Here is a 27,726-nt window from a genome sequence, read left to right as displayed (position 1 = left end):
CAACCTACAGAGATGACTCCAGACTATGTCCACAGAAGGCCAGCACTCCTGTCCCACCCTTGAGCTGGCATGGGCCAGAGTTTCATTGACCTCAGTGGGGGTTAGACCTGGGACGAAGTTTGCCCCACTTGTGTTGGGGAAGGAATTAGGGTGTGATGGCAGGGGTGGGGTTTACACGCCGGATCAGCTTGTGGGTCTAGCTGATTTGCAAGCCAGGCCCTGCTTGTGCCTGATGCTGCAGAGGAAAACGAAGGTGCTGCCAATGCCCCTGCTCGATTGGTCAGGGCTGTGCATGTTGGCGGGAGAAGGGAATATTTGCGATCATTGCCTGGCCGACGATCGCCCTTCTCTTCACTTGCCTAGCCCCAAATGTTATCAACAGCCGTTAGATTAACTGTCCCTTTTGGACTTCTCACAAAGCAAGCTGCCCCTTTAAGAAGGCTTCAACCAGCCCCTGTTCCTGGGAGCAGCCCAAGAAGAAGGCACGCTGGGGACTTCTCAGAGGGACCCTGGGAATTGTAGGCAACACCAGTGTCGGAGCTGAACCCCGACAGCCTCTTAAAGGGACCGGCCTGCCCTGTGCCACTCTGCTAACCCTGGCACTAGTCCGGATGGCTCTCTGCAGCCGCTAACCAGCAAGTTGCTGCATGAGGAAGTATTGCCTCTGACTGGCTCTAGATTCACTGCCCTGCTGCTTCCCTGAGTATCCCCTTGCTCCCATATTCCAGAGCAGGGGTTCTCAAACTGGGGGTCGGGACCCTTCAGGGGGTCGTGAGGTTATTACATGGGGGGGGGGTTACGAGCTGTCAGCCTCCACCTCAAACCAAGCTTTGCATCCAGCATTTATAATGGTGTTTAATATATAAAAATGTGGTTTTAATTTATAAGGGGGGGTCGCACTCATAGACTAGCTATGTGAAAGGGGTCACCAGTACAAAAATTTGAGAACCGCTGTTCCAGAGCAATGCAAAGAGGAGGGACTGATCAGCTTGCATGAGGCCCTCAATCATTTTCCCTGCCTGCGTCAAGACCTTTCTAGCTCTTCTCCTTAACGAGCCAAATCCCCCTAGTCCTGGCTAGGGTTGCCAACTTTCTAATCGCACAAAGCCGAACACCCTTGCCCCGCCCCCTGCCCCGCCCCTTCTCTGAGGCCCTGCCCCATGCCCCACCCCTTCTCTGAGGTCCCGCCCCCACTCACTCCATCCCCCCTCCCTCTGTGACTCGCTCTCCCCCACCCTCACTCATTCACTCATTTTCACCAGGCTGGGGCATAGTTGGGGTGCGGGAGGGGGTGAGGGCTGCGGGTGCAGGTTCTGGGGTCGGGCCGGGGATGAGGGGTTTGGGCTGCATGACGGAGTGTGGGAGGGGGCTCCGGGCTGGGGCAGGGGGTTGGGGCTTGGGAGGGGGTGCAGGCTCCAGGAGGGAGTTTGGGTGCAGAAGAGCACTCAGGGCTGGGGGTTGGGGTACAGGGTGCGGGAGGGGGCTCAGGGCTGGGGAAGGGGGTTGGGGCATAGGAGGGGGAGTGGGAGTGGGGCGGCGCTTACCTTGGGGCTCCCCGCAAGCGGAGACATGTCCCTTGGCTCCTAGGCAGAGGCACGGCCAGGTGGCTCTGCACAGTGCACGCTGCCTCCACCCACAGGCACCGCCCCCGCAGTTCCCATTGGCTGCGGTTCCTGGCCAATGGGAGCTGCGGAGCTGGTGCTTGGGGCGGGGGCAGCGCGTGGAGCCCACCTGGCCGCGCCTCCACCTAGGAGCCCAAGGGACATTTCTCCGCTTCCGGGGAGCTGCACAGAGCCAGGTAGGGAGCCTGCCTGCCCCACCAACCAGACTTTTAACGGCCTAGTCAGTGGTGCTGACTGGAGCCGCCAGGGTCCCTGTTTGCCCGGGCATTCTGGTAAAAAACTGGACATCTGGCAACCCTCGTCCTGGCAATTTCTTGTCATGCCCAGGCCTCTTTGCACCTCTTTTCCACCGAATCTCCCTAGGGGTCGATAACCGCACTGCAGCTTTCTTGGCCCACAGCCTCGGGCTGCCAGCCTGCCCCCCAGCAGTGCACAGAGGGGAGTAGCGAGCTGGGAGGGGACATCACCTCTGTATGCAGCACAGGCGAGTCGGGGCAACTGATCCAGCCCTGGTGGGTGCCACATTTTTCTAAGGACGTTGAAAAACTGGGGAGGGTGCAGAGGAGAGCCCCACGAGTAAGTCGGGGGGCTGGAGGAAAGGCCTCACAGCTAGTGACTTAAAGAGCTCGATCCGTTGGGTTTGTGAAAAGGGAGCTCCAGAGGTGACTTGACCTTCGGGGGGAGAAAACGCTGGCTACAAGAGGGCTCTTAAATCTCGAGGTGACGCCGAAGAAGCGTCTGGCGCTCGGCCTAATGAAGCCGCCAGAGAGCAGCTGAACCATTGCGTGGCCTCCTGGGGGGCCGGGGCCGGTTTTTATGTGGAACCGCCGAGCGGAGGCTGCTGGGTGCGCGGGGGAGGGGGGCGCTGGGGACCGTGGCGCCTGCATTGGACTCCAGAGCTTTGCTCCGGCTCTGAATCAAGCCCCCTCCCCCCTTTGCTTTCTCCGTGGGTCTCACCCATGCAGCTGGCCCGAGGCTGCAGCTGGGACTGACTCTGGTGCAGGCTGAGCACCCACAGTTCCCCCTGACGCCTGCTGGCATCACGTGGCGCTCAGCACCCCTGCAAACAGGAAGTGGTTCTCCAGGAGGCGGCTGTGTCACACGCAGAGCTGGGGGGCATTGGCTGGGGGTCGTGGGGAGCTCAGGCAGTGCAAACCTTTGGGTCACGTTCTGCTTGTGGCCCCTGAGTCTTCCCTGGATGGCTGGGGTTGAACACAGTAACCCCAAGAAAAAGGCATCAGAAATCGCCCAGCTTGGGGTCAGAACTAGGCTGAGCCACTGAGTTTCATGGGGCTTCTATCAGTAACCTTAAATCAAGGGCCCCGATGCCATGGTCATGGAAAGCGAGATAGAGGGGTGTGTATCGGCATGGATGGATAGATAGTTAATGGGTGTGTATTGGGATGGATGGATAGATGGATGGATGCTGGATGTGTATGAGGATGGATAGATAGATGCGGGGTGTGTATGGGGATGGATGGATGGATGCTGGGTGTGTATGGGGATGGATGGATGGAAGGATAGATGGATGGATGGACGCTGGGTGTGGTGGGGATGGAGAGATAGATGGATGGATGGATGCTGGGTGTGTATGGGGATGGATGGATGGAAGGATAGATGGATGGATGGATGCTGGGTGTATATGGGGATGGATGGAAGGATAGATGGATGGATGGATGCTGGGTGTGTATGGGGATGGATGGATGCTGGGTGTGTGTGGGGATGGAGAGATAGATGGTGGGTGTGAATGGGGATGGAGAGATGGTGGGTGTGTATGGGGATGGATGGATGGAAGGATAGATGGATGGATGCTGGGTGTGTATGGGGATGGAGAGATAAATAGATGGTTGGTGTGTATGGGGATGGATGGAAGGATAGATGGATGGATGGATGCTGGGTGTGTATGGGGATGGATGGATGGAAGGATAGATGGATGGATGGATGCTGGGTGTATATGGGGATGGATGGATGCTGGGTGTGTAGGGGGATGGAGAGATAGATGCTGGGTATGTATGGGGATGGATGGATAGATGATGGGTGTGTATGGGGATGGATGGATGGAAGGATAGATGGCTGGATGCTGGGTGTGTATGGGGATGGATGGATGGAAGGATAGATGGATGCTGGGTGTGTATGGGGATGAGAGATAGATAGATGCTGGGTGTGTATGGGGATGGAGAGATAGATGGTGGGTGTGTATGGGGATGGATGGAAGGATAGATGGATGGATGCTGGTTGTGTGTGGGGATGGAGAGAGAGAGAGATGGTTGGTGTGTATGGGGATGGATGGATGGATGCTGGGTGTGTGTGGGGATGGAGAGATAGATGCTGGGTGTGAATGGGGATGGATGGATGGATGCTGGGTGTGTGTAGGGATGGAGAGATAGATGGTGGGTGTGTATGGGGATGGATGGATGGATGCTGGGTGTGTGTGGGGATGGATGGATGCTGGGTGTGTATGGGGATGGATGGATGGAAGGATAGATGGATGGATGCTGGATGTGTGGGGGGATGAGAGAGAGATCTAGGATAGCGCATTAAATGGACAGACTGGTTGGACAATAGACTGGTCCAGGGATGCAGCTTCCTGACAGGCTCTTTGGGGATGCTGCTCTCCGACCTCCCTCCCTATCCTGGCAAATGCCCACGACCGCACCCACCCACTGGACACCCCCCTTTGTGCCAGGCCCTGACACGCTGGCACTTGCTCGCACATTACCTGCTCTGCTCCCTGCCCCCAGCAGTGGCAAACCCACGAACCACCCCCAGCTTCCGGCAGCGAAATCCCCACACTTCATGTCACCGCGCTGCTGGCTAGGGGGGTTGGGACCTCTGCCGGGGACCCGGGGGACTTTGTACATACCTCGGCAAAGCCTAGAGCTGCCCCCGGTGGTTGTTAAGACTTGTCCACTGCTGGGGCTGGGGTTACCCCCAGCAGAGATAGGGGGGTGCTTTCTTTAGGACCGGGGGTGGGGGGTCCACACGGTGAGCAGGTTTCAGGAACTGTCACCAGCTTGCGTGCTAATGAGGCCATTTCAGTGCAAATGAACTCGTTCATATGAATTCCTTCCGCACCCCTCCCCTCTTTCCCGGGGAGCTCTGTGAATGTCACACTTCCAACGAGAGTTTCAGGAGATTCAATAGCCATAGAAAATCTGGGCAGGGGAAGGGTTGCAGGTGGTTCTGCCAGGCCCCAGCCCGCGGCACTGCAGCTTGTATGGGCTGAGGCCTGGCACGCGGGTCAGGGGAGAATCTGCCCCCGCTGCTGCCCGACACAGTGCGGAGTTCCCCTAGATTTGGGGGAGGAAATGGCTGGGCGTGGAAAGTGCTGACCTTGGGATGGTGACAAGGCTGTATCCCCAGCACCCACACATGCCTACCACGCCACCCTCCCCACCCCCACCATGCGCACAAACCCAGCATCCCGCACCCAGACTCCCCATCACCCCCCTCTCTGATCCCCCATACGCAGCCCATGGACCCCTCTCCGGGCCCCATGAAGCCAGGCACACGCAGCCCCCCGATCGCCGGGGGAACGTTTGTCGAGCAGCATGCTTGCAGTCTGTGTTATCCTTGCTGTCTCTCCAATTTCAGCACATGCCTTCATTTTGTGCTGTTTGCTTTCCTGCCTCATCCCCCCTCTGGGTCCTCCTTGGGCACAGGCGCCCTGGGATGATAGCGGCCCTTTCAAGTCAGACGGTGGGTTCTGAGATGCAGGACGGCAGGCGCGGCGCAGCGGCGTTCACAGCACATGCAGTTGGCTGATTGAGAACATTTATGCAGGCTCTGGGAATAGGTAGAGAGTCAGCTTCCGGAGCCCATGACGTTTCAGAGCAGAGAGATACAGCGCCATCAACGGAAGGACAGCGGGTGGAAACGGCAGGTGGGATCGTGCCAACCCGACGTGCCCTGGGCCAGTGATAAGGGATAGGGGTTCGGATAGGTGGCCAGCTGCAGCCCAGCCCAGACGCGCTGGCAACTAGAGAGGGACGTGTGGCCTGATGCTCAGCCCAGGGAGCCTGGCGTGGCTCAAGATTCAGGGTAGGGCTGATACTTCCACCAGGTCTAATGGTGGTGGTAGGGATTTTGCACTGCATCACACTCCTGTGCAAATGACACCTGGCCCCCTTTCTGCCCCAGTTACACCACTGAGCAGCTTGCGCTCCTGGTTACACCCCCGTGTGGCTCACACCATCAGTTCCCACCCGCTTCACTTCACGCCTGGCTAACGTACACCCGGATTGTATTGTTGATCAGCTGACACTCCTGATTCATCAACAGCCAGGTGTAAATCAACCCTTATCAATTTCCACCACTGAATGCTCTGTACCCAGCTCGCTCGCGCTTGGGCAGTCGGGCTGGTTGTGCAGGCTCTGGGAACAAAAAGCGAGGCAGTTTCCGGAGCCCTTTGGAGTTTCAGAGCAGAGAGATACAGTGCAATCAATGGCTGGACGGGGAGTGGAAGTGGCCTGTACCAATCACACCCGATCACTCACTGCACCCTCGTCGAGTCACTGCCTTGATAATTGGTACACGGCCCACTCGCAGCCTGGCTGATCTACCCTCAGCTCCCCTGGTTGGCTTACGCCCCTGAGCCACCCCTTTTAGTCACAGCCCTTTGCCGAACCACTGATTGACATCCACGGACCAACCTCCTCGCCTGTTGCTCTTGATCGGTCACCCCACCGATTTACACCCACCCGTGGTCCCAGTGATTCCTGCTCCTGTGGGAATCCCTGCCTTGATTTACTCGCCGGCTACTCCCATTGATTGGTGCGGGATTCAACGTCGAGGCAAACCCTAGCCTGGGCTGGTGGGCTCTCGTCCCTACTGCCTCTATGTGGGACGTCCTAGCCACGGTTCCATTCTAACCCTTCTTTGCCAAGGTTGTCTGCTGTGTTCCCCAGCCTCAGCCCTGCTTTGCCAGTGCCGCCCATTGAGATTAGGGAGATATTCCTTCGTGCCGACGAGGCCTGCCTGTTGGGATTGGCTGCCTGCCTCCGGTGCGTTCTTGTGTGCAGCTCGGCTGTGCTGGTGCCAACCGGGGCAGCTCCCTGAAAGCAAGCGCAGTCAATGGGGCTATGCCAGCGGTGTATCCAATCCGACCCACTGTGTGTACGCACACAACTCAGACCTACCAGGGACACGTGCATTGTGATGCCTTACCACCGTAGCCTCCTCGCTCCTCCATAGACCATCTGCTGCCACAGGACCTTGCACTCCCTTCTCCACCAGCTGCGGGCCTGCTTCCCCGCTGCCTTGTCGTTCCCACTTGGGCCATCTAGGTGCAAAATGCTACCCCGGGGGGAGTGAATGGAGATGCCTGATTGGTAGCACGGGGCACCCACCCTGCCCTGGCAGAGATGACTTCCTAAGGGAAAGGAGAGCAGAGAATCAGATCCTGGGATGAATATAGTCCCCGCCCAGGGTGCGGTTGGAGCTCTGAGGTGGTTTCATTACGCTCCATGTTCTGGAAACATTCAAGGAACAGAAGTATGAATGGCAGCAAAAGGATGAGACAGAAGGGGGAGGAGGAATTGCAGAGCGAGCCGCTGAGATGCCCACCATCCCAGGGCTTGCTTGCAGCCTCCGTGCCCGGCTACATCTGGCTCTCCTTGTGGTGACTGTTCTCTGCCTTGTGTGGAAGAATCCCACAAAGTAGGGCTAGCTATCCATGTGACTAATGCAGTCAGGAGTTAGCATGGTCCAGACGCCAGTGCCCTAGACTCAGGTATGGGAAACATGGGTTCTATTCCCAGCTCTGGCCTGCAGGGCGACCTGGGGCAAGGTGCTTCACCTTCCTATGCCTCAGTTTCCCCATCTGTAAAATGGGGATAATGAGCTTTGTAAAGTGCTTTGAGATCTACTGATGTCAGGAGCTGGGAAATGGTATTGTTAAGTGCAAGGATAGAGTTAGTGCTGGGGACTGGAAGTCCGGACTCCTGGGTTCAGTCACTTGGCTAAATCGCTTTCCTTCTCTGGCCCTCAGTTTCCCCATCTGTACATTGGAGCTAATGATGCCTGCCTCGCAGGGCGATTGATTTGTTAGCGTCTCTGCAGCGTTTGGAGCCCCTCGGCTGGGAAGGGCAGAGCGCTGTTACTGGTGTTTCCCGTCGGCAGGGCAGCGAAAGGGGTGCAGCCCAAGCCAGGCAGTCTCTGGCGAGATCAGGCCCTGTGGAGCAGAGCAGGGCTGCTAGGCCTCCAGTGACGCCCATCCTCCTGCTCTGCAGGCGGCTGTATCTCAGAGCGTCTGGAAGGGCCTGGGTCAGACGCAGCGGGAGCCCCAAGCTGCTCCCTCCGAGCTCCTCGCTGGCTTTTCTTTCTCTCAGTGATGGATCCTCCTTTAATCCAGCCGCAGACCCCCAGGAATGGGAGAGAAGGGCTTAGCGGAGGGGAAATCATTCCTGCAGAGTGGCAAGCTTCCCCGATGGATTATGATTTGTTTGACAGTAGCTCCCAGCGACAATCAGGGCCCCATTGTGCCAGGTGCTGTACGTACACATGGGGAGAGAGACTAAGTGCGCCAGTGAGTTCACAATCTAAACACACGGCAGAGTAAGGGTGGGAGGGGAAACTGAGGCACGGAGAGGGATAGGTCACAGAGCACGTCTGTGTCAGTGATGGGAACAGCACCCTGGGCTCCTATCTCATCCTAGACACGAGACAAAGCGTCACCTAGACACAGAGCCCACGGGGGGCAGATCTCTGCCAACAAGCTCTTCCCGGAGACTGTCGCTGGCCGTTTCCCTGCCCTGCGCAGAGACATTTCAGGGGATCTCCCGCCTTTCATCCTTTTATGACACAGACCAGCTCTCGGGGCTCAGCAGAGGGAGAGCGGGTTGGCTGTGACTGCGGCGCGGAGTCTTAGCGCAGCCGAGGCCAGTGTGAATCCAAGCGTGGAACCTCTGTGAGTGAGGGCGTCGAAATGTTCCCCTCCTTGACCACGGCGTTCTGCTTTCTCTGCCCCTCTTCTTCCTGCCGACTAACTCGGGGGTCGGACCCATCACTGCTCTGGAGTCAATGGGGCTGCATCCTCCCCTGGTGTCAAGGGGTGTAGTTCCCATGGAGCGAACGGGCCGGAGCTGCAGCTAGTGCAGCCCAGCTGAAAGATTTTTTCAAATGTTCAGTTTGCCAAAAACGGTCCGGATTTCGAGTTTTCTTCCCAGGATTCGGGACGGGAAATTTTTCTAAATCTCAAAACATTTTCCAGGACAAGAAATCCATTTCCCGCCCAGCTCCAGCCATGAATTCCGCAGGCCAATGGTGCCTAATGGTATTACGGAAAAGAAATGGTTTGGAAGGGATGAAGGAAACTGCTATCTCAGTGCCTTAATCCGTCCCCCCTCCCAGCCGCCCTGCCGGACACTTCAAAGCGGTGCCAGCCATTTAAAGTCCGGTGTCCGGGAATCCCTCTATTCTCGGGGCGGATCCCGGCTTGGCGCTTGCCTTCTGGCGGCCATTCGCTTTGCAGCCAGCGTCTCTCTTCCTGTTGCGCAGTTTGATGTATATTTTAAAGAGCGACCCGTGAGTCTGTTACATGCCTCTGCCTTTTCCCTCTCCTGCTCCCCTCCTTCCCGGCCTCGCAGGCGACAGCCGGCCTGAAACGTCACCGAGCCGAAGAGTGTTTTCATGGGGCTTGTGTCTTTCCAGACGCAGCGCCTCAGAGAGCGAGCGAGGCTGATTGGAGCGCAGTGCCTGATTTATTCAAGTCCAGTCCGTGACTAAGTAACTCCCCCCCGTCATGTCGATTACACAAACTGTTACCGAACCCCGGCCTGCAGAAGCCAATCGCAGCCGCACGGAGGGGGCCGGTCTGCCTCTTCCAGGCATGACATGAAAAGTACGCCAGACTTTCAGACCAGGCGCTGCTCCTGGCGAATGGCAGAGCAGGTTCCCGAGCAGAAAACACAGAGTGTCCCTTCGGGGCCGTGCCACAGGGCCCCATAGATGGGCAATTCTGGGACCAGCTGGCTTTTGAAGTGTGATAAATTCAGCCGGACAAGGGCATCAGCACAGGCCTCTCCTGAGCTACTCACATCTGGTAGCACCAGCTGTCACCCAAGACAGGATCACAGGGAGGGAGAATGTTAGCTGCCTTAGCCTCATCTCCCTGGCACTCAAACGGGCACGGGGTACACCTGGGGAGAGACCGGCCTGGACCCGATCCAAAGACCTTTGAACTTAAGGAAGGTTCAGAGTTTGAACTGAATTTTTCTGCCGGTTTCTAGGCTAGATTCTCAGCTGTGATGCTGTGCTGATGTCTCCCATCTCTCTAGCGTACCGAACCAAAACACCGGGTCCAAATCCCCCCAGCTTTGGGCAGCACACACCTAGCGCCAGGCCAGACCTGGCTGTGTTTGCAGAGACGCTGGTGTGAGGCAGAGAGCGCTGGTTGTCAGCGATACGTTGGCCGGGCGGATCCTCTGGGAGAAGGAAGGAAGGCGGGTTTTTGGATGAGAATGAAAGCGAGGGAGCAGAGAGGCGCAGAGACATGGTGCAGGTCTCCTCGGAATGAGGGATTGGGACACGCCAGGATCTCTGAGGCCTCCAAAATTGCAGGTCTGGCCCTCAGCTGGTGCAGCTCGGTGTTGCCCCACTGAAGTGAGCAACGTCGTTCCACTGAAGTCAATGCAGCTACATCCATTTAGACCCGCTGAGGATCGGGCCCCGCATTGGTTAGCTCCAGTGGTCAGCTCCTGAAAACCAGGACAGCTGTTGCCTTCAATCCCCCTGTCCCACGTGGCCTTCCTTGCTGTCTCACCGCGCTAGCTAATGTCACCGCCCGCAGCTCCCCTCCCTCACCGAGCAGGGAGACTCCAGAGAAGAGAGCTCTGCCCACCCCATCCAGCGGGAGGGATCCTGTTACCTGGCTGGGCCAGGCAATGAGTCAGTGTCGTCTCTGTTACCATCTCTTGTCCTACAGTCCTGGGCACCAAGCCACACCAAGCGCTGGCTGGGTAGAGACATTGCTCTGATACAGCTACTGCGGAGATGGCCTAGGAGGGGGGGTGGCCCCTCCGTGTAGCAAAGAGGAGCTGGCAGGCCAGTCTGTGCTTCCCAAGGCGAGGTCCCCGCTGCAGGCTCTGTATCTCATCCCCAACCTCTTGGTCTAAGAGAGAGGCCCATGCTACTGATCAGAGCACAAGGCCGGGAGCCTTCTGCATCCCAGTCTGGACTCGGCCATAGGCTCCCTTGGACTGGCTTGCTCTGTGCCTCAGTTTCCCCATCTGTGAGTAGGGTTCCTGCCGGGGGTTGGGAGGATTAATTAGTGACAGTGCTGCACAGTGCTGTACAAATCCCCAGTGTCCTGCATTCCTGCTGTGGTGGATCCATGAGCAAGCCCAGAAATCTCGCCTTTCTGCATCAGAGCCTTAGTTAACTTAATCCTGGGTCCCGGCAATGGCTTCTCCTGGGAGCTGCACACATAGTGTGCCATCAATCCTGGGAAGGGATCGGCCCTTCGGAGACCAGGGGACCTATGGGAAGGATCATTTGCGACAGGGCTGAGTGCTGGGTGAAAGGCAGAGCCTTGCCGGGCACGGAGACTCAGGCCCTCTCTTTTGCCACGTACCAGGCACAGTCCGGGAGAGCCCCCCCCTTCGAACCTGTGCCCCCCGCACTGCAGAATGCAGGGCAGGGCAAACACCAGATGGGGTTGCTGAGAGAGACCTGGCTGGCGTGAGCTTTGCAACCATTTGGCGAGCTGCTCCCTTATTGGACAGTAGCAGGTCCTGATTCCATGAAAGATTCATTAGAGTCTGAATGCCGGTCTAAGCTGTGGCTGGGGGGTGGGAGGCAGTGCGGTCCTGCTGCCTCTGTTTAAGAGAGACCAGGGCCTTAGATCACAGACATCCCATAAGAACAGACGACAGAGGTACAGGACAGCCAGGGGAGAAGGAATTGAAGAGGCAGAGATCCGGGAGAGCTGTTTCCAGATGAGATATGAACTGAGATGGAAAGCTGATGAGATCCTGATGCAAGGAGGCAGGAGATGCAGAGGAGAAGGTTCTTGCACCGCTTAGCCCAGAAGCCCCTCGGGGCAGGAACTGTCTTTTGCCCATCCCCCACGGAGGTTGGCTTTCCACTTCCCGGGGCTCCGAGCTGTGACCCGGATTATTCTTACGGCTGTGGCTCCGAGCGGCTCAACACCCACCCTGTGATATGTGTGTCTGTGTCTGTTAGGGGGTCGCCAAGCCCACACGGAGCTGGAAGGGTTAATGTGCTGCTGTGACCCCAGTCAGCCCCGCCTGCCACACCTGTAGCAGGTGTCAGGCCAGAAGGGAAGAGCCTGCCCCAGCGAGGAGGAGAAAAGACCAACAGCCCTGGTGTGGCGAGAGAAGCTAGGATAGGACTCATGCCTGATTGAGCCTCCCCAGAGGGCAGGTAGGCCCTGACCGGGACCTCTTTGGACCTGCTGATGGTTTTTAGGCCAGGCCCTGGTAGTGGGGCGGCTGAGAGCTGGATAACCCTGAAAGGACGGAGAGCAAAGCCAGCTGTAGCATAGATTTGATTAGTTTGTGGTGGTTTGGATGGTGACTTTGGACTCTGCTAGCTTGGAAGGAATTGACCTTTGTAGTGACTTGGCTGGAGGGCTGAGCCATGTAAACCACCAGAGAAAGTGGGGGAGTACTGATTGGGGAAACTGAGGCAGGTGGCCTCTGCACCACCAGTCCCTGCCATGGTGATGGTGTCCTGCTCAGTGCCAATCATAGATCCACAGGATTGGTGCTATGGGTGTAGCTTCAGAGCAGTCTCTGTCCGTAACCCCTTTAGTGTGCCCGACCCCCTCGGGGTCTCACTCCTCCCCCAGGGTAAGCCCCATGGCCTCACCGCCTCCTTGGACTGGATCTGGGCTGGCCGCACTCCTGCTTCACACTGTGAGCTCTGCTCAGAGAGTCCAGCTGAGACTGGTACGCAGTCAGGGAGCCATGCACCTCTGCAGGCCGCTCAGCCACTGCCGGGTTTGTTCGGCGACTGGAAGGCAGTGCAGAAAGTCCTTAGGTGAGCACAGAGAAGTGAAAGTTGGAGTCTGGTCCATTGTGGTTACCCTAGAGCAGAGGTTCTCAAACTGGGCGGTGAGCAGGGGGATATATTAGGGGGGGCATGAGAAGCTCTGGGAGGGAAAAGTACTGCTCACATTTTACCCCCAGCAATGAATAACTAGCAATGCCGATTCCTCCAGACAGATCAGGTCCACCGGTGGTGCTGCGCATTTGACTCTAGATGGCGCTGTGCGTGTTGATGGATTTCTGCTACGCTTGCAGCGCATTAGACAAAGTTGTTGCCATCGGTACATCAATCCGTTGGCTACGGCGCGGTGCGCATGTTTAATTGTAAGCGTCGACCACGATCCCAGTTTTGCTTTTGTTATTACAGTGGATGGTTGGCTGTGTTTGAATCAATGCCTGGCTGTTCTTAATAGTTAGTGAGAGATGCATGTTGTGGGGGTTTTTTGTTGGTGTATTTACTTGTGTGGCGGGGGGGAGGCCGAGACATAGACTACTACAGACACAAAGAAGGGGTGTGTGATCAAGCAAGTCTGAGAACCACTGGTGAACCCCTGGGGTCCAGCTCTGTCTCTCTGACCTCTCTTTGTCAGTCCCCGGGTGAACGGCCCCCTGGAAGCCCACAGCAGCCAACCCTTAACCATCCCCCGGCACCTCCCCAGTCCTCCGTTCCCCCGCTGGGCAAACGCTGCTTGGCTTCCTGCAGAAAGATGGGCCATCCGTAGTAGCTGATGGTTAGGTATCAAAGTCCCAGTGATTGGGTTTGCCATGGTCTTCTCAAAAGCTGGCCCAAGCCCCAGTCAGCTAGGTACCATTCAAACCTGTGTCATAGCCTCAGCAGAGAGCAAACAACCCTTTCTACCCACTAGGTAACCCTGCCGCACATAGGGGAAACTGAGGCACCCACAGGCCTCACTAAAATGTTACGGAAGAGTCCCACTTCATCACAGTGTCCAATCAAAATAGCTTACATTTGGAATAGAAGTCTCCCAATTGAGCGTTATTCCTGGAAATGATTTGGCAAATTATTTCCAATATCAAATCAAATTCAAGGGGCGGGGGGAATTCCTCACTCTGTGGGCACTTTGCAAGCAGAAAAGGAGGTGAGATTTTTCCAGCAAAGAACTCCTGGCTGAACAGGTCTATTGCTGTTACCTGAAGACTTGATTACGGAGAAATAGAGATTAGCTGGAACGTGATAGTCTTTAGCACTTGTCTATTTCATCCTCAAAGCACCTTTCAAACATTCACCGATCCGCTCCACGGGCTTGTGAAGTAGGGCTTGTCTGCATGGGGAAATTATTCCGGAATAAAAGAGGGGGTGAATTGAATTGTGGTCAGTTCCCCTGGGTAGACAAGCCCTGGGATGAGTATTTGTATCTCTGAGTTACAGATCACAAGTTGGAGGCAGGGCGGATCAGTGGCTCGCCCACACTACGGCTCTGCCTACATGCAGAGTTGCACTGGTTTATAGAGGGGCGACTTTTAAACTGGCTTTGTTAAATTGGCACAAAAGGCCACGTAGACTGACTTATTTTGGTTTAAACCAGCCTTAATCAAGTTTCGTTTAAATCAGTTAGGCCTTGTCCACATGGGAAAGTTGCACCAGTTTAACCCAAGGTGTGAATTTAAACTGATGTCGTTAAACTGGCGCAGACCTCTCTGCGGATAATCGGATTTCAATTTCAGAGGGGCTCTTTTCCTTTTTGCTCGCATCGATTGGGAACAGCTTTAAGGTAAAATGCAGTAAGCCACTGTTAAATTGAAGTAAGAGCATCCATGCAACTAACCCCATGTAAACACAATCCATGAGGCATTATCAGGATTGGGACCAGATCCCCAGTCACGTAGGCGCCGACTTCTAATGGCGCCAGTGGATGCTCAACCCCCCTCTGCCCCTCCCACCCCCATTCCAACCCCTTTCCCAAAGTCCCTGCCGCAAATCCGCCCCCTCCAGGCCCCTATTCAATTCCTTCCCCAAATCCCCACCCCGGCCACGCCTCTTCCCTCCCTCCCGGAGCTTGCTACAGCTGTTTGGCGGTGGCAAGCACTGGGAGGGAGGTGGGAGGAGCGGGGACGCAGCGCGCTCAGGGGAGGAGGTGAGGTGGGACGGGCGGGGAGCTTGGCTGCCAGTGGGTGCAGAGCACCCACTAATTTTTCCCCATGGGTTCTCCAGCCCCGGAGCACCCACGGAGTCGGCGCCTATGCCCAGTCATCCAATTTTCCAGTCCTGAGCTTAGCCCACTAGGCCTCAAATGAGCCGTTGGATCCAGCTGGATTCAGACATTGCCACTCATCTGCTCTGTGCTAAGATGTCCGTGGCTCTCTCCCTGTAGCAGGCACATCTTCCATGTCTCTGAACCTCCGCGCTCCTCTTCAAAGCGCTGCTGACTGACATCCAGGTTCAGCGCTCTGGCTTTTCACAGCCGGGCTGCTTTTGAAGTTAGATAAATCAGAATAATTGATTTCCTAATTACCAGAACTTCCACATTTAGGGCCAAATCCTGGGAGGGGCGCTGAGCTGCCGGGACTCGTGGCAAGCGCTCTGCAGGGCTCAGGATCTGACCCTGAGAAAAGAGTCCCAGGAAAATGAAGACTACGTGGGTGAAATCGAATGATACTGCGGACAGCCCGACAGGGCAAAAAGAACATTGCTTACAAAACTCAGTAGCTGAATGAGCCAATGGGGGATTTCCTCTCCCGGCTTATTCCAGACAAGTGGGCCACCGCCTAATCTCACTCCAGACCCTGCTTGCTTTGGGCGATAGCTTCCTCATGCACCCCTACTTAAGAGCTCCAGATTCCTTGCTTCACGGCTGTGCTCAGGGCTGGTTCAGGCATGCTCCTTCAGCCTAGATCAGCCGAGTGCATATGCAACGGCTGAAATCCACCCCAGTGTGGAGGAGTGAATTAAGCCCCTTAAACCGTTTAACTCCCACTTAACAGCCACGTCCCTGAAACCACCCCCACGTCTGCCACTGATTTGATCCCTCGGTGGCGTCATTAGAAAGGCCAAGGAAACCGATGTCCCTTAATCGGTCTCTCTTGTTCAGACATATGGCACATTGGCAGGGGTATATGGGAGACTTTCACTGCTGCTGGCCTTGTTCCCTGGGTAGCAAAATCTCCAGCTCCCAGAGCTGTTGGTTTGGTGCCTTTCAGTCCCTCTGGCAGAGAAAGTTATGTAAAAGGGGGTAGAACGTGCCGTCCCTGCTCCAGAATGGAGCGCGTGACCTGTGGCTCGTGCCAGCTGGTGGCCCACAAACAGCTCAGAGTCCTCGACTCGTCTAATGCCACCTGTCTGGCCGTAAAGTCATGTGACCTCAGTGCCAGTCAGTGGCGTTTCCCCGTGGGGGACCGGGGCTCTCACACAGACCATGGAATGTTAAGTACAGCTGGGAGGAAATTACCTGATGGCAAACGACCTCGCTGGAAAATGCCGATTTGTTTCTTCGAAACGTGTTATTTCAATGAAACTTTGTTTCTGGCGGGTGGAGGGGGAAATAAGGGGGGGAGGGGGGGAGTTTTCAATAGGTTGAAACATTGTGTTGACATTTTTGGACCCGAGTGTTTTGAAGTTTTTCTTTGTTTTTTGTTTTTGGAACAACTTTGTTTTCAAATGTCTCTAATCCCGTGTTCGTTTGCTTTTGAAAAGTCAAAATCAGCGCAAAACGTTTCCGTTGGATCCAAATGAAACAATTCAACTGAAAATTTTGTTCACAATTTTGTTTCATGGGGAAATTTTGGGGGGGCGGGGGGAGAATCGTGTTCATTCCATTGTGGAACAGAAGCATGTTCCAAATCACGGAATTTCCTGCAAGACAATCAATCTGGTTCCCGCCCAGCTCTCCGGCCCCGATGCTCTGGCTTCCCTACCTGAGATGCGGCCCGATGGTGCCGGCTCCAGGACCGACTGGTTGCGGCTGAGTCGCAGACTTGCATTAAGCTCGTCCCTGGCTGGGCTGGAGAAATCGCGTTTCCATTTGTCACTTGCACAGAGAATAATTGAGGAGGTGGCTGTAAAATCAACAAACTGGGTGGCATGTCTGAGATGGCTTCAAGGTTCCCCGTGTGCAGCCACAGAGGCTCGGAGATATGAGGGGAGGAGGTGATGAGCCATGGGATGGCGGAGGCTTTGCTGAAGGGTTTGCCTGCCTCCCACTCAATCATAAACCATCCTCAGGATGGGATTTGTCACTGAGGACCTCTCAGCCCATCTTGGGCGGCTCTCCAGGCAAGAGGTCCCCTGGCACTTTCTGGAAGCAGTAGGGGATCACCTCACAGAGCAAACCATGAAGAACCTCCTTGCCCAGGGCCCTGCTCCAGGCTGAATCCATCCACAGGCCAGCCTTGGAGCTTGTGGGTTCCAATCTCAGCTGTGCCAGTGACCTTGGCCAAGTTGCACAATTTCCCCTTGCCTCCATCCCCCATCTATACTCTGGGGATAATGAACACCACCGTCCTTGGCTACTTAGCTCCTGATGCAAACCTCTTCGGTGCAGGTACCATGTCTGGGCGCTTAGTGTCTCCAGCTGGGATGTGGATCATCTCCACTGAAGCACTGTGAGTGCCCGGATGCCACGGTGATGGGTGCCAAATAGCTGCTGGTCACTGTGAATAATAAACCAAATCCTGGTCTGTTTTGGACAGTAAAGTAGACGGGGGGAGGGAGGGTGAAGCTGGGAGGTGGATGGAGCCGAGCCAGCTTAGCAGGAGAGCGATGGCAGATGGCCCAGGCAACAGTTTGCTGTCTGCACCGTTGGCTTTGGGCCAGACCGAGCGAGCTCTGTTTGTGCTGCCTCTGCCCAGGGGAGGGGCTCTTCCCTGGAGACGCGCCCTCCCCACCATCGGCGAAAGAAGGACATCGCCCTGGTGCAGAGGCACTTGACTGTCTGCGTCCCTAGCAATTTGCATCAAGCTAGGGCTGTCGCCGCCTGCCCCTCCCATGTGGGGTGTCCAGCAGTCACCCCCAGCAAGGGGGCCTGGAGATTTCAGTGCCCAGCACGGCAGGATGAGCTGTCTGTACCCATGGCTCCTAGGTGCCCTGTCACACAGGATGTTTTGGACACGCATGTAAGTGGTGTTTTTAAACACACACACACACACACCCCGGACAGCACCGACAGCTGAGATCCGACGCGTCCGTTACTAGACCTAACGCTAACAAGCGCCGGAGCCTGCCGTTTCCGCAGTTCACAGCCCCGTTGTCCACGAGGAAGGGTGAGCATTGCTCTTGGCAGCCGCACGCCCCTCACCGGGGCTAGCGCCGTACCCAGATATTCCTGGGATAGCCCCCCCCCATGTGAGTTGCAAATTGGGGGCCTGGGGCCCTTCTATCCATGGTGCTCGCATGGTCCCCTCACACTGGTGTCTGAGCACCCCAGGCGCTAACATATTTATCTTCATAACACCCCCCCAGAGGCAGGGCAGTTGTTCAGAGGGGGAACTGAGGCACAGAGAGACCAAGTGACTTACCCAAGGTCACATGGGCAGTCTGTGGCAGAGTCTCACAAGTCCCAGGCAAACACCTTAACTACTGGGTTGAGCTTCCTTTCCTAGGGCCTGCACTCTCCTTGTGCTGCCACAGTGTGGTGTTCTGGAGGCAGAAGTGGGCGAAAGCTGCCTGGGGCAGCCAGCGGCACCCTGAGGCCTGGCAGGAACAGCGCAAGGTGCCAGCATTAGCACAGCTTGGCATTGGCACGCCAGGGCCTCTCCAGGAAGCTACAGGCCTCGGGGGTTACCAGGCACAAAGGGATGAGGGCGATGGGAGTGAAAACTCCCCAGGGGTCGGGCCAGTTTATCCCTGTCACTTGGCCTGGATGATTAAACCCTGGCCTTGTTTTCCTTTGCAACGGATGGCGAGGGCGCCCCGGGCTGCCGGCTCCGGCATTTAGGGGGTGTTTCTCCCTCATCTCCTAGCTCGCACAAGTTGTTAATCCTGAGTTAAGGCCTCTCTGTGGGCACAGGCCGTTTCTCCAGCCGCTGCTCATGGGCTGTGGTCTCCGGCAGGCTCCCTGTTGGCTTTGCCAGCTGGTCGATAGCGCTTGGCTTGCTGTGTGCGTGCACGGGAGAGGGAGGAGATGGGTCTGTTATTTTCTGCTCACTTGCTTTGCTTCTCTCCGAGCGGGCAGAGCCCTTGGGGAGGAAGCTGTCCATCCTCTCCTCCTTTGTTCTGACAGCTCCCGTCGGCTTTGTGCCACGGAGCAGGTTAATGCCCAGCCGGCAGGGGTCCCCCCTCTCCCCCCCAGCCCAGGGTCCCAGAGCAAGCCTGCTCCGGCTGTGCCCCGTCCCACTCTCTGCCCACCCTGGAACGCCTCCCGAGTGGGGAGTCTGTGCTCAGGGTCTGGCCCCTTTACTTTAACACGGGCCCAACCCTGGAAGTCCTTATTTAGGCCACACGCCCTCCATGAAGTCACTGGGAGTGGGGGACAGCGGAGGGAGAGCGTGTGCAGCCTGTCCCTTATCCGGAGCCTGCAGTGTGCAGGGGGGTGGGGAGGGGGTATGGAGCTGGTCCCCTAGCCCAGTCTGGGTGGAAGCTGGGCACTGCCCGCCCCCCCAGGAGAGCCGGGCACTCCCACCCCAGGAGAGCCAGGCCCTGCCCCCAAGGGGTAGGGAGAGCTGGCAGAGTTAATACCCAACGGTGGCTCTGTCCTGGCCCATGCTGGCAGTGGAGATGTACTGCCCCACAGGCGCTGTAACAATGTGCGTGCTTTCCCCACCCTGCTCTCCCCCCTTAACCTCTGGGGATAGGGAGGGCGTGGGGTCCCCATGGGCCGATCCGACCTTGGCCGCTCAGCTGAGCCCGCCAGTCAGGGGGGCAGGGCGATGCCCTGGCACAGGGAGGGGGCTCCGGACACAGGGCGCGGTGAGCTGAAGGCCCGGAGAGGAGAGTGGGGGAGGGAAGGAAGCGCGGCATGGAGGCATCGTCAGCGGAGTGCCACCTCAGGGCGACGGCGTCCCTGACTCTCCAGCTCTCTCTCCGCCCCAGGTATTCTGAAGAGGAGATCCGGCAGAAAGTGGGGACCTTCCGGCAAATGCTGATGGAGAAGGAGGGAGTGCTCACCAGGGAGGACCAGCACGGGCGCCAGATGTGAGTATGGAAGAGTCACTCAGCCGGGCCCGGGTGGGGGGTGCATGGAGAAGGGTTGAATTCTCACCTCACCCTGTCCTCGCTTCATGATCTCTTGTCACGCCAATTTCCCCTCCCTCTTGGGAGCGGATCAGGATCCACTGACGCAGGGCAGTTCTCCTTCCCTTCTCTCCCCTCCCAGTAAATACGACAGCGAGCTGCGTTCGTTTCCCCATCACATTGCATAGGCTGACGGTGGAGGAAATGAATGGGTCTGAGATTGTTACCTGGTGTTTTCAGAACCCCCAGCAGGGGCAATTTAACGATTTCACTCCAGGCAATGTCAATGGGAACACAGCAATTCCGTCTGATAAGATTCATGCAAGTCAGCGTGCTCTTGTCCAACATTGCAGTTTATTAGATTTAAGCACACACAGATATGAACGATAGGTTTAGAACATCCCAGATATTTACCCAACATCTGGAATGGTATTGAGTAATTAACAGCAGGTTTGCAGTGGTCAGTTGCTCACCCGCTGGGGAGAAAAGGTGTCAGGAAACATGTTTCTTAAGATGGCTTCAGAGAACTGCTTCAAAGTACACTCTAGTAGCTTACTTTTTATAACTAACTTTTACAAAGCACATAGGTCATAATGGCCCCTCTTGGATCATCACTTTTCCTAACTTTTAATGCACTTTTTAATATTAGTGGCGTCTAGATTCAAGGTTTTCCAACCACCAAGGTTTTCAGTCTCAGCTGTTTACTTGTCTGTCCCTCCTCCTCTTCTAATTAGCAAAAACTGCTAGCTAGATATGACCTTGCTTCTGAAAGCCTGTCTCCAAATTAACTCTTAACGATGTGGTGTTCTATTTCATTCATTGATGGTGGCTAAATGCAAGTAATATAGTTGCAATTAGCTTGATCACATTCTGGGGTATATACACCCCTCAAATCCAGGGCAGCAAGATCCCAGAGGCCTGGCTGGCCTCCAGACTGCATGGAGCCCGGCTTTCTAAACTCGGCTTCGATTCTGTGGTCTGGCCAAGCAACCCCCAAAGAGTTCCCAACTCTCCTGGGAAATCTCACTGCATGCGATACCTCTGCGGGTTACTCAGCTAAATAATGGTGCACAGGGAGGATGAGCAATGGTGATCTCCCTTCACTGCAGCACAGGTGAGAAATATATAAAGCGGGCCTTCTGTGTCCTTATGCCTGTGGAGAACACCTAGCTTTTTTATCGCACTGTTCATCAGCAGAAGGCATCAGTGTCATCACTCCTATTTTACAGATGGGGAAACTGAGGCATAGGGAGGGAAGTGACTTGTCCCAGGTCAGCCAGTGGCACAGCCAGGAAGAGAACCCAAGTCCCTTGAGTCTCAGCTCTGTGAAGAGTCCCGGGGTTTCCCAGCTTAGGCAGTTCCAAGCTTCTGGCCACTTCCTGCCATTCCAGAAAATCTCTCCTCTGCTCTTCTCCTGTCAGTCACTTTCTTTTCTGCATCGGGGAGGCCATGGACCGGTGGGGTGCAGCTGTCTGTCAGCCCTTGAAATTAATTGCTGGTGTAGTGGGCCAGATCTGGGTAAATCTGGAGTAACTCCATTGACTTCAGCAGAGCCTGATATCAGTCACTGCTGTGTCAATCGATTACACTACCTGCCTTGGCCCCATTTTGCTAGGCACTGCACTGAATTTGCTGTAATTAGGGGTAGGTCAATTTAAATCCAGAGTTGCCCCCCACTCATTTTTCACTTCGCATCTTGTGTAAATCCAAAGTAACTTCACTGGCTGCACTGAGGCATGTGAACACACTGACTTCAGTTACACTGCTCCACATTGGGAGTGACTCCTCCGAAGTCAGAATCTGGCCTAGGATAACTCCCATCCTGTGTATGTGTGGGTCTCTCTGGAATGGAACAAAGGGGTTTCCACTCTCAAATCATTCAGGTGAGTGGCACAGCTTGTGCTGCAAAGACCCCGATTCTTAGGTTCTGATTTCTTTCCCCCTCTCCTCTCCCTCCTCCCCCGGCGCAGCTCCAGGAATATCCCTGTCAGCGCTTGGTTCTGCCCCAGCTTGATCGTGATTTATCTGTGAAATGCTTAATGGCACAGCGAGCGCAGTTGGCAAGCCACACATCATCTATCAGCCTGGAAAGCAGGTCACTCCGGGACAGGAATAGATCCTGTAGGTTCACTGAATATTAATGCTTCATTAGGCTCAGGAAATCAGGGCAGTGAGAAAGAACTGCAGCACTGGGGGGGTGGGGGTGGGGCAGAAACTTCTGCAACCACATGCCGGCCGAAAAGCACAGCTGGGTACAGCTCAAAGGGTACCCGGGTTTCAGCGTCAGAGAGCATCGCAAAGCCCTGCTGAGATCTGCTCCCTTGCTTGGTCGCTCACTCAAGTGGCTGGTGGAAGGACTTGGCAGGCAAATCCAGCTGCAGTCAGCAAGATGTCTTCCCCAAGGGAGGGCTTCCCGAACGAGGGAGCAAAATAAGACCCCCAGGAGCGGAAAGTGAATAGAAAAACACTTCCCAGCTCGGAGATCATCCCAGCCCTCTGGTCCCTGGGCCTCCATCTCCACCCTCTAAGCAGGCAATGTGAGCTAAGATTAACCCCTTGCTCACTGGGACCTTGGCAGGATTCATGCAATTTTGCAGAACTGGAGTCTGGAGGGGGCCAGCTGGCTCACATGGGCATTGCTCTGTGGTTGATGCCGGGTTACACCTGCTGAGGTTTGGGGCTCCTCCTCCTGACACCTCTGCAGTGTGCGTCGGCGGTGGGGTGACCAGTCGAACTATTTGCAGACTTTGCAATGTCACGGGGAGTCCCAAGGGGAGAGAAGGGCTGCGAGACTTGTGCGGCACATAGGACAGGAAATGGAGATGTCTGACACCTGGTCGGCATTCTATAAATTCTGCCAGCTACTGTACTGCTGTCTCCGAGCTCACCCGCCCAGACACGGATCTTCGTTTTAGGCCGTAAAGCAGGAGCGGGGGTAAGTGCAGGCTAGCATCTAAGTAACAAAAAAGCAATCTTGTGTAGCACGCTTCAGCTGCTGTCAAGGTAGCAAGAGTCTGGAAACTTAGTCCAGGATTAGAAAATGGGCTTGGGAAGGAATTCAAGTGTCGATGTCGCTCTCAGGTTATGCTGGGCGGAGGGGGCGATAGCCTCACATAGAAGAAACCCCAGCTGATGACTGTAGTAGCGCCGAAGAGTCCCACTCTTGGCCCAGGACCCCGTTGTGCTAGGTGCTGTACAAACACAGAACAGAGATGGTCCTGGGCGTAAGTGAGGTTGATATTATTCATGTTCTTGTTGATTTGTACGTCAGCAGTGCCTAGGGGCCCTGGTCCTAGACCCCATTGTGCTGGGTGCGGTACAGACACATCACAAAATGACAATCTCTGCTCCAAGATTCTTACAAGCTAAGAATAAGAACATAAGAACGGCCACATTGGGTCAGACCAAAGGTCCATCTAGCCCAGTAATCTGTCTTCCAACAGTGGCCAGTGCCAGGTGCATCAGTGGAAATGAACAGAACAGGTGATTCATCCCCTGTGGTCCATTCCCAGCTTCTGGCAAACAGAGGCTAGGGACACCATCCCTGCCCATCCTGGCTAATAGCCATTGATGGACCTATCCTCCATGAACTTATCTAGTTCTTTTTTTGAACGCTGTTATGGTCTTGGCCTTCACAACATCCTCTGGCAAGGAGTTCCACAGGTTCACTGTGGGTTGTGTGAAGAAATACTTCCTTTTGTTTGTTTTAAACCTGCTGCCTGTTAATTTCATTTGATGACCCCTAGTTCTTATGCAATGAGAAGGAGTAAATAACACTTCCTTATCTACTTTCTCCACATTAGTCATTATTTTGTAGACCTCTATCATATCCCCCCTTAGCCATCTCTTTTCCAAGCTGAAAAGTCCCAGTCTTATTAATCTCTCCTCATATGGAAGCTGATCCAGACCCCTAATAATTTTTGTTGCCCTTTTTTCAATTCCAATATCTTTTTTTGATATGGAGCGACTAGACCTGCACGCAGTAATCAAGATGTGGGCGTACCGTGGATTTATATATAAGCAATATGATATTTTCTGTCTTATCTATCCCTTAATGATTCCCAACATTCTGTTCGCTTTTTTGACTGACGCTGCACATTGAGCGGATGTTTTCAGAGAACTATCCACAATGACTCCCAGATCTTTCTCTTGAGGGGTAACAGCTAATTTAGACCCTATCATTTTATATGTGTAGTTGGGATTATGTTTTCCAATGTGCATGACTTTGCATTTATCAACATTGAATTTCATCTGCCGTTTTGTTGCCCAGTCACGCAATTTTGTGAGATCCCTTTGTAACTTTTCGCAGTCTGCTTTGGATTTAACTATCTTAAGTAGTTTTGTATCATCTGAAAATTTTGCCACCTCACTGTTTACCCCTTTTTCCAGATCATTTATGAATATGTTGAATAGGACTGGTCCCAGTACGGACCCTGGGGGACACCACTATTTACCATTCTCCATTCTGACCATTTATTTCTACCCTTTGTTTCCCATCTTTTAACCAGTTACTGATACATGAGATGACCTTCTGTTTTATCCCATGACAGCTTATTTTGCTTACGAACCTTTGGTGATGCACTTTGACAAAGGCTTTCTGAAACTCTAAGTACACTGTGTCCACTGGATCCCCCTTGTTGACCCCCCTCAAAGAATTCTAGTAGATTGGTGAGGCGTGATTTCCCTTTACAAAAATCATGTTGACTCTTCCCCAACAAATCGTGTTCATCTAGTAGTAGTAGTTCAATATAGTAGTTTTCCCCTGCGGAGGTGTCTACGTGCTGATGAATTTCCATGCATTACCCCTGGGGATAGAGGGGAATTGCTGAGCTGGGATGAGGGTTCTTCTACACTGCCTTGCTAACAATCCTTAGTACTTCAGGGGCACATTTCCTCTCCGAAGTACTTTCCAAGCATTGAGCCCAATCTTGGTTCAGCCATTTCCGAGTACAAGGTTAGGGAAACATACATTGTTTTGCCCGTGGTAAAAGATCCTCGTGACCTTTGTTAGAAGCTCTAGCGCCCACCAGGCTTTGGAGCAGAGACTTGAAATGTGGCAGGGGGCAGCTTTTGTCCTGGGGCTGTGCCTTTTGTTGTCCCTGTGAAAATCTCCCCAAATTAGGCCAAGCTCATAGACTCATAGACTTTAAGGTCAGAAGGGACCATTATGGTCATCTAGTCTGACCTCCCGCATGATGCAGGCCACAAAAGCTGACCCACCCACTTTCCCTTAACTCAGCTGTTGAAGTTCCCAAATCATGATTTAAAGACTTCAAGTCGCAGAGAATCCTCCAGCAAGTGACCCCTGCCCCATGCTGCGGAGGAAGGCAAAAAACCTCCAGGGCCTCTGCCAATCTACCCTGGAGGAAAATTCCTTCCCGACCCCAAATATGGCGATCAGTAGAACCCCGAGCATACAGGCAAGATTCTCCAGCCGGACCCTCTTTTTACCAGCGATGGCACGTTATTGCCTAATTGACTAAAATCACGTTATCCCATCAAACCATTCCCTCCATAAACTTATCTAGCCTAATCTTGAAGCCAGAGAGGTCTTTTGCCCCCACCGTTTCCCTCGGAAGGCGGTTCCAAAATTTCACCCCTCTGATGGTTAGAAACCTTCGTCTAATTTCAAGCCTAAACTTCCCCACGGCCAGTTTATATCCATTTGTTCTCGTGTCCACATTAGTACTGAGCTGAAATAATTCCTCTCCCTCCCTGGTATTTATCCCTCTGATATATTTAAAGAGAGCAATCATATCTCCCCTCAGCCTTCTTTTGGTTAGGCTAAACAAACCGAGCTCCTCAAGTCTCCTTTCATACGAAAGGTTTTCCATTCCTCGGATCATCCTAGTGGCCCTTCTCTGTACCCGTTCCAGTTTGAGTTCATCCTTTTTAAACATAGGAGACCAGAACTGCACACAGTACTCCAAATGAAGTCTCACCAGTGCCTTGTATAATGGAAGCAGCACCTCCTTGTCCCTACTAGAAATACCTCGCCTAATGCATCCCAAGATCGCATTAGCTTTTTTCACAGCCACGTCACATTGCCGACTCATAGTCATCCTGCGGTCAACCAGGACTCCGAGGTCCTTCTCCTCCTCCATTACTTCCAACCGATGCGTCCCCAGCTTATAACTAAAATTCTTGTTAGTCATCCCTAAATGCATCACCTTACACTTCTCACTATTAAATTTCATCCTATTACTATTACTCCAATTTACAAGGTCATCCAAGTCTCCCTGCAGGATATCCCAATCCTTCTCCGAATTGGCAATACCTCCCAACTTTGTGTCATCCGCAAACTTTATCAGCCCACTCCTACATTCGGTTCCGAGGTCAGTAATAAATAGATTAAATAAAATCGGACCCAAAACCAAACCTTGAGGAACCCCACTGGTGACCTCCCTCCAACCTGACAGTTCACCTTTCAGTACTACCCGCTGCAGTCTCCCCTTTAAGCTATAAGCCTCTGAAAAATTACAGCTTGCGCAAAGTCAGAGGAGCCTTGCTAGAGCCCAGGCTAATTCTCAAATGTTCCATCCACACTGAGCATGCCCCAGCCCAGAGCTGACGTGACCGGAGCAGGTCATTCCCTGTGTAATGCTGTCTCAAAGTGGGCACCTAAAATGAATGGATACTTTGGACCTGAACCTCTGTGTGCCTCAGTTTCCCAGGTGTGAAATGGAAATCATACCACCCCCTCATCCCGCAGAGGTGTCGTGAGGATATATTAATGGCTGTGAAGCACTTGGACACAATAGAAATCCCATGAAGAAAACAATTTTGTCTTCAGATTTGGGATTTGGATAGTAAGCAGCAGCTAAGGCCTGGGGCCACACAGTGGGCAATGAGAAGAAGACAAACTATTGAGTGGCCGCAGTTCAGCCCAGTCACTGAATGAGGCCGGGGTACTGGGGCAAAAACAGTATGTGGTCATGTAATTAAAGACTGGCTCATGCTGCGTATGCACAAGGGGGTCAGATTCAGGTTGCCCAGACAACTGGAATGTTGGCATTTCCTAATTTCTGGGTGCTTGGCTTTGCAAAATGCATGTTCTTTTAATGTCATTTTGGTGTATGTGCTATATACCAATAGCACGGAGCTCTTTGCAGCCATTCAGCGCCAAGAACCATAGAAAGCATGTCAGCATCAGCAGCGTTCTCCCCATTTTACAGATGGAGAAATTGAGGCACACGGAGATTAAAGTGGGTTATCCAAAGTCACTCAGCAGGCCAGTGCAGAACCAGGAATAGAACCCAGGTCTTCTGCTCACTGTTCCTACTGCCTCTGAGTTCCTACTAAAAATCATCCAGGCAGCAAAAGCTGGTTCTGACTGGTTAAGCAAAGCTAAGGAGAGAAAAGCTTTGGATGGGATGATTTTAGGGCCGGGACAGCCTAGCCTGGGAGCTGTTCATGGTGCTGAATGTTATCACCTGGCCAAGTCATCAAAATCCAGCATCTTGAAATGTGTCACAACCCAATCACCGAGAAACAAGCCATTGGAAAAATGAAGGCAGCTACCCTGAGAAAAGCCTTTCTAATACCAGCCACCGTCCCTGTCTCTCTGGCTGGCAGCTGGGCGGCCTCCTGGGAGGAAGGGTAATTTGCAGTAGAAAGGAAGAGATCTGGCTTGTACTTTGAGTCCACAACACCCTGGTTTTCACTCCCTTAAAACAGGTGATTGTTCACTCAGCTCTTAATTGGGTGAAACTCCCCGAGGGGCAGAGGTTCATGTGCATGGAGAGATGCTGCCGCTTGTCATCCCCTGCTCAATGGCTGCAGAGGGGAAGGAGGCGCAAAGTGAGGCCAGTTTAGAAGAGCGTTTATCAGCCTTAATGTAAATCACATCATCAAACTACAGTGCTGTCGGAGTCCCAGGGGAAGCCTGAGCTGGGTCCTGCCAGCTCTGTTAAATGCCGTTTCCAGTTGGAAGGAGTGTGACACTAGTTATCTGATGCTTAATGAGCGG

The 27,726-nt window shown here is 54.2% G+C and overlaps 1 protein-coding gene across 1 annotated transcript in view; it reads left to right on the top strand.

Moving 5' to 3' along the window:
- The window catches only part of SRRM3 (serine/arginine repetitive matrix 3), an 87,765-nt gene that overhangs the window by 11,297 nt on the left and 48,742 nt on the right, over positions 1-27,726 (top strand). The window contains exon 2 of the mRNA XM_065418571.1: positions 19,617-19,718. Coding sequence (XP_065274643.1) covers positions 19,617-19,718 — 102 coding nt within the window. The remainder of the gene's footprint in view (positions 1-19,616; positions 19,719-27,726) is intronic.

Source organism: Emys orbicularis, chromosome 17 (assembly GCF_028017835.1).
Source record: "Emys orbicularis isolate rEmyOrb1 chromosome 17, rEmyOrb1.hap1, whole genome shotgun sequence".
NCBI lineage: Eukaryota > Metazoa > Chordata > Testudines > Emydidae > Emys > Emys orbicularis.
Note: the sequence above shows the minus strand (reverse complement) of the source record. Positions and strands in the feature narration are given on the sequence as shown.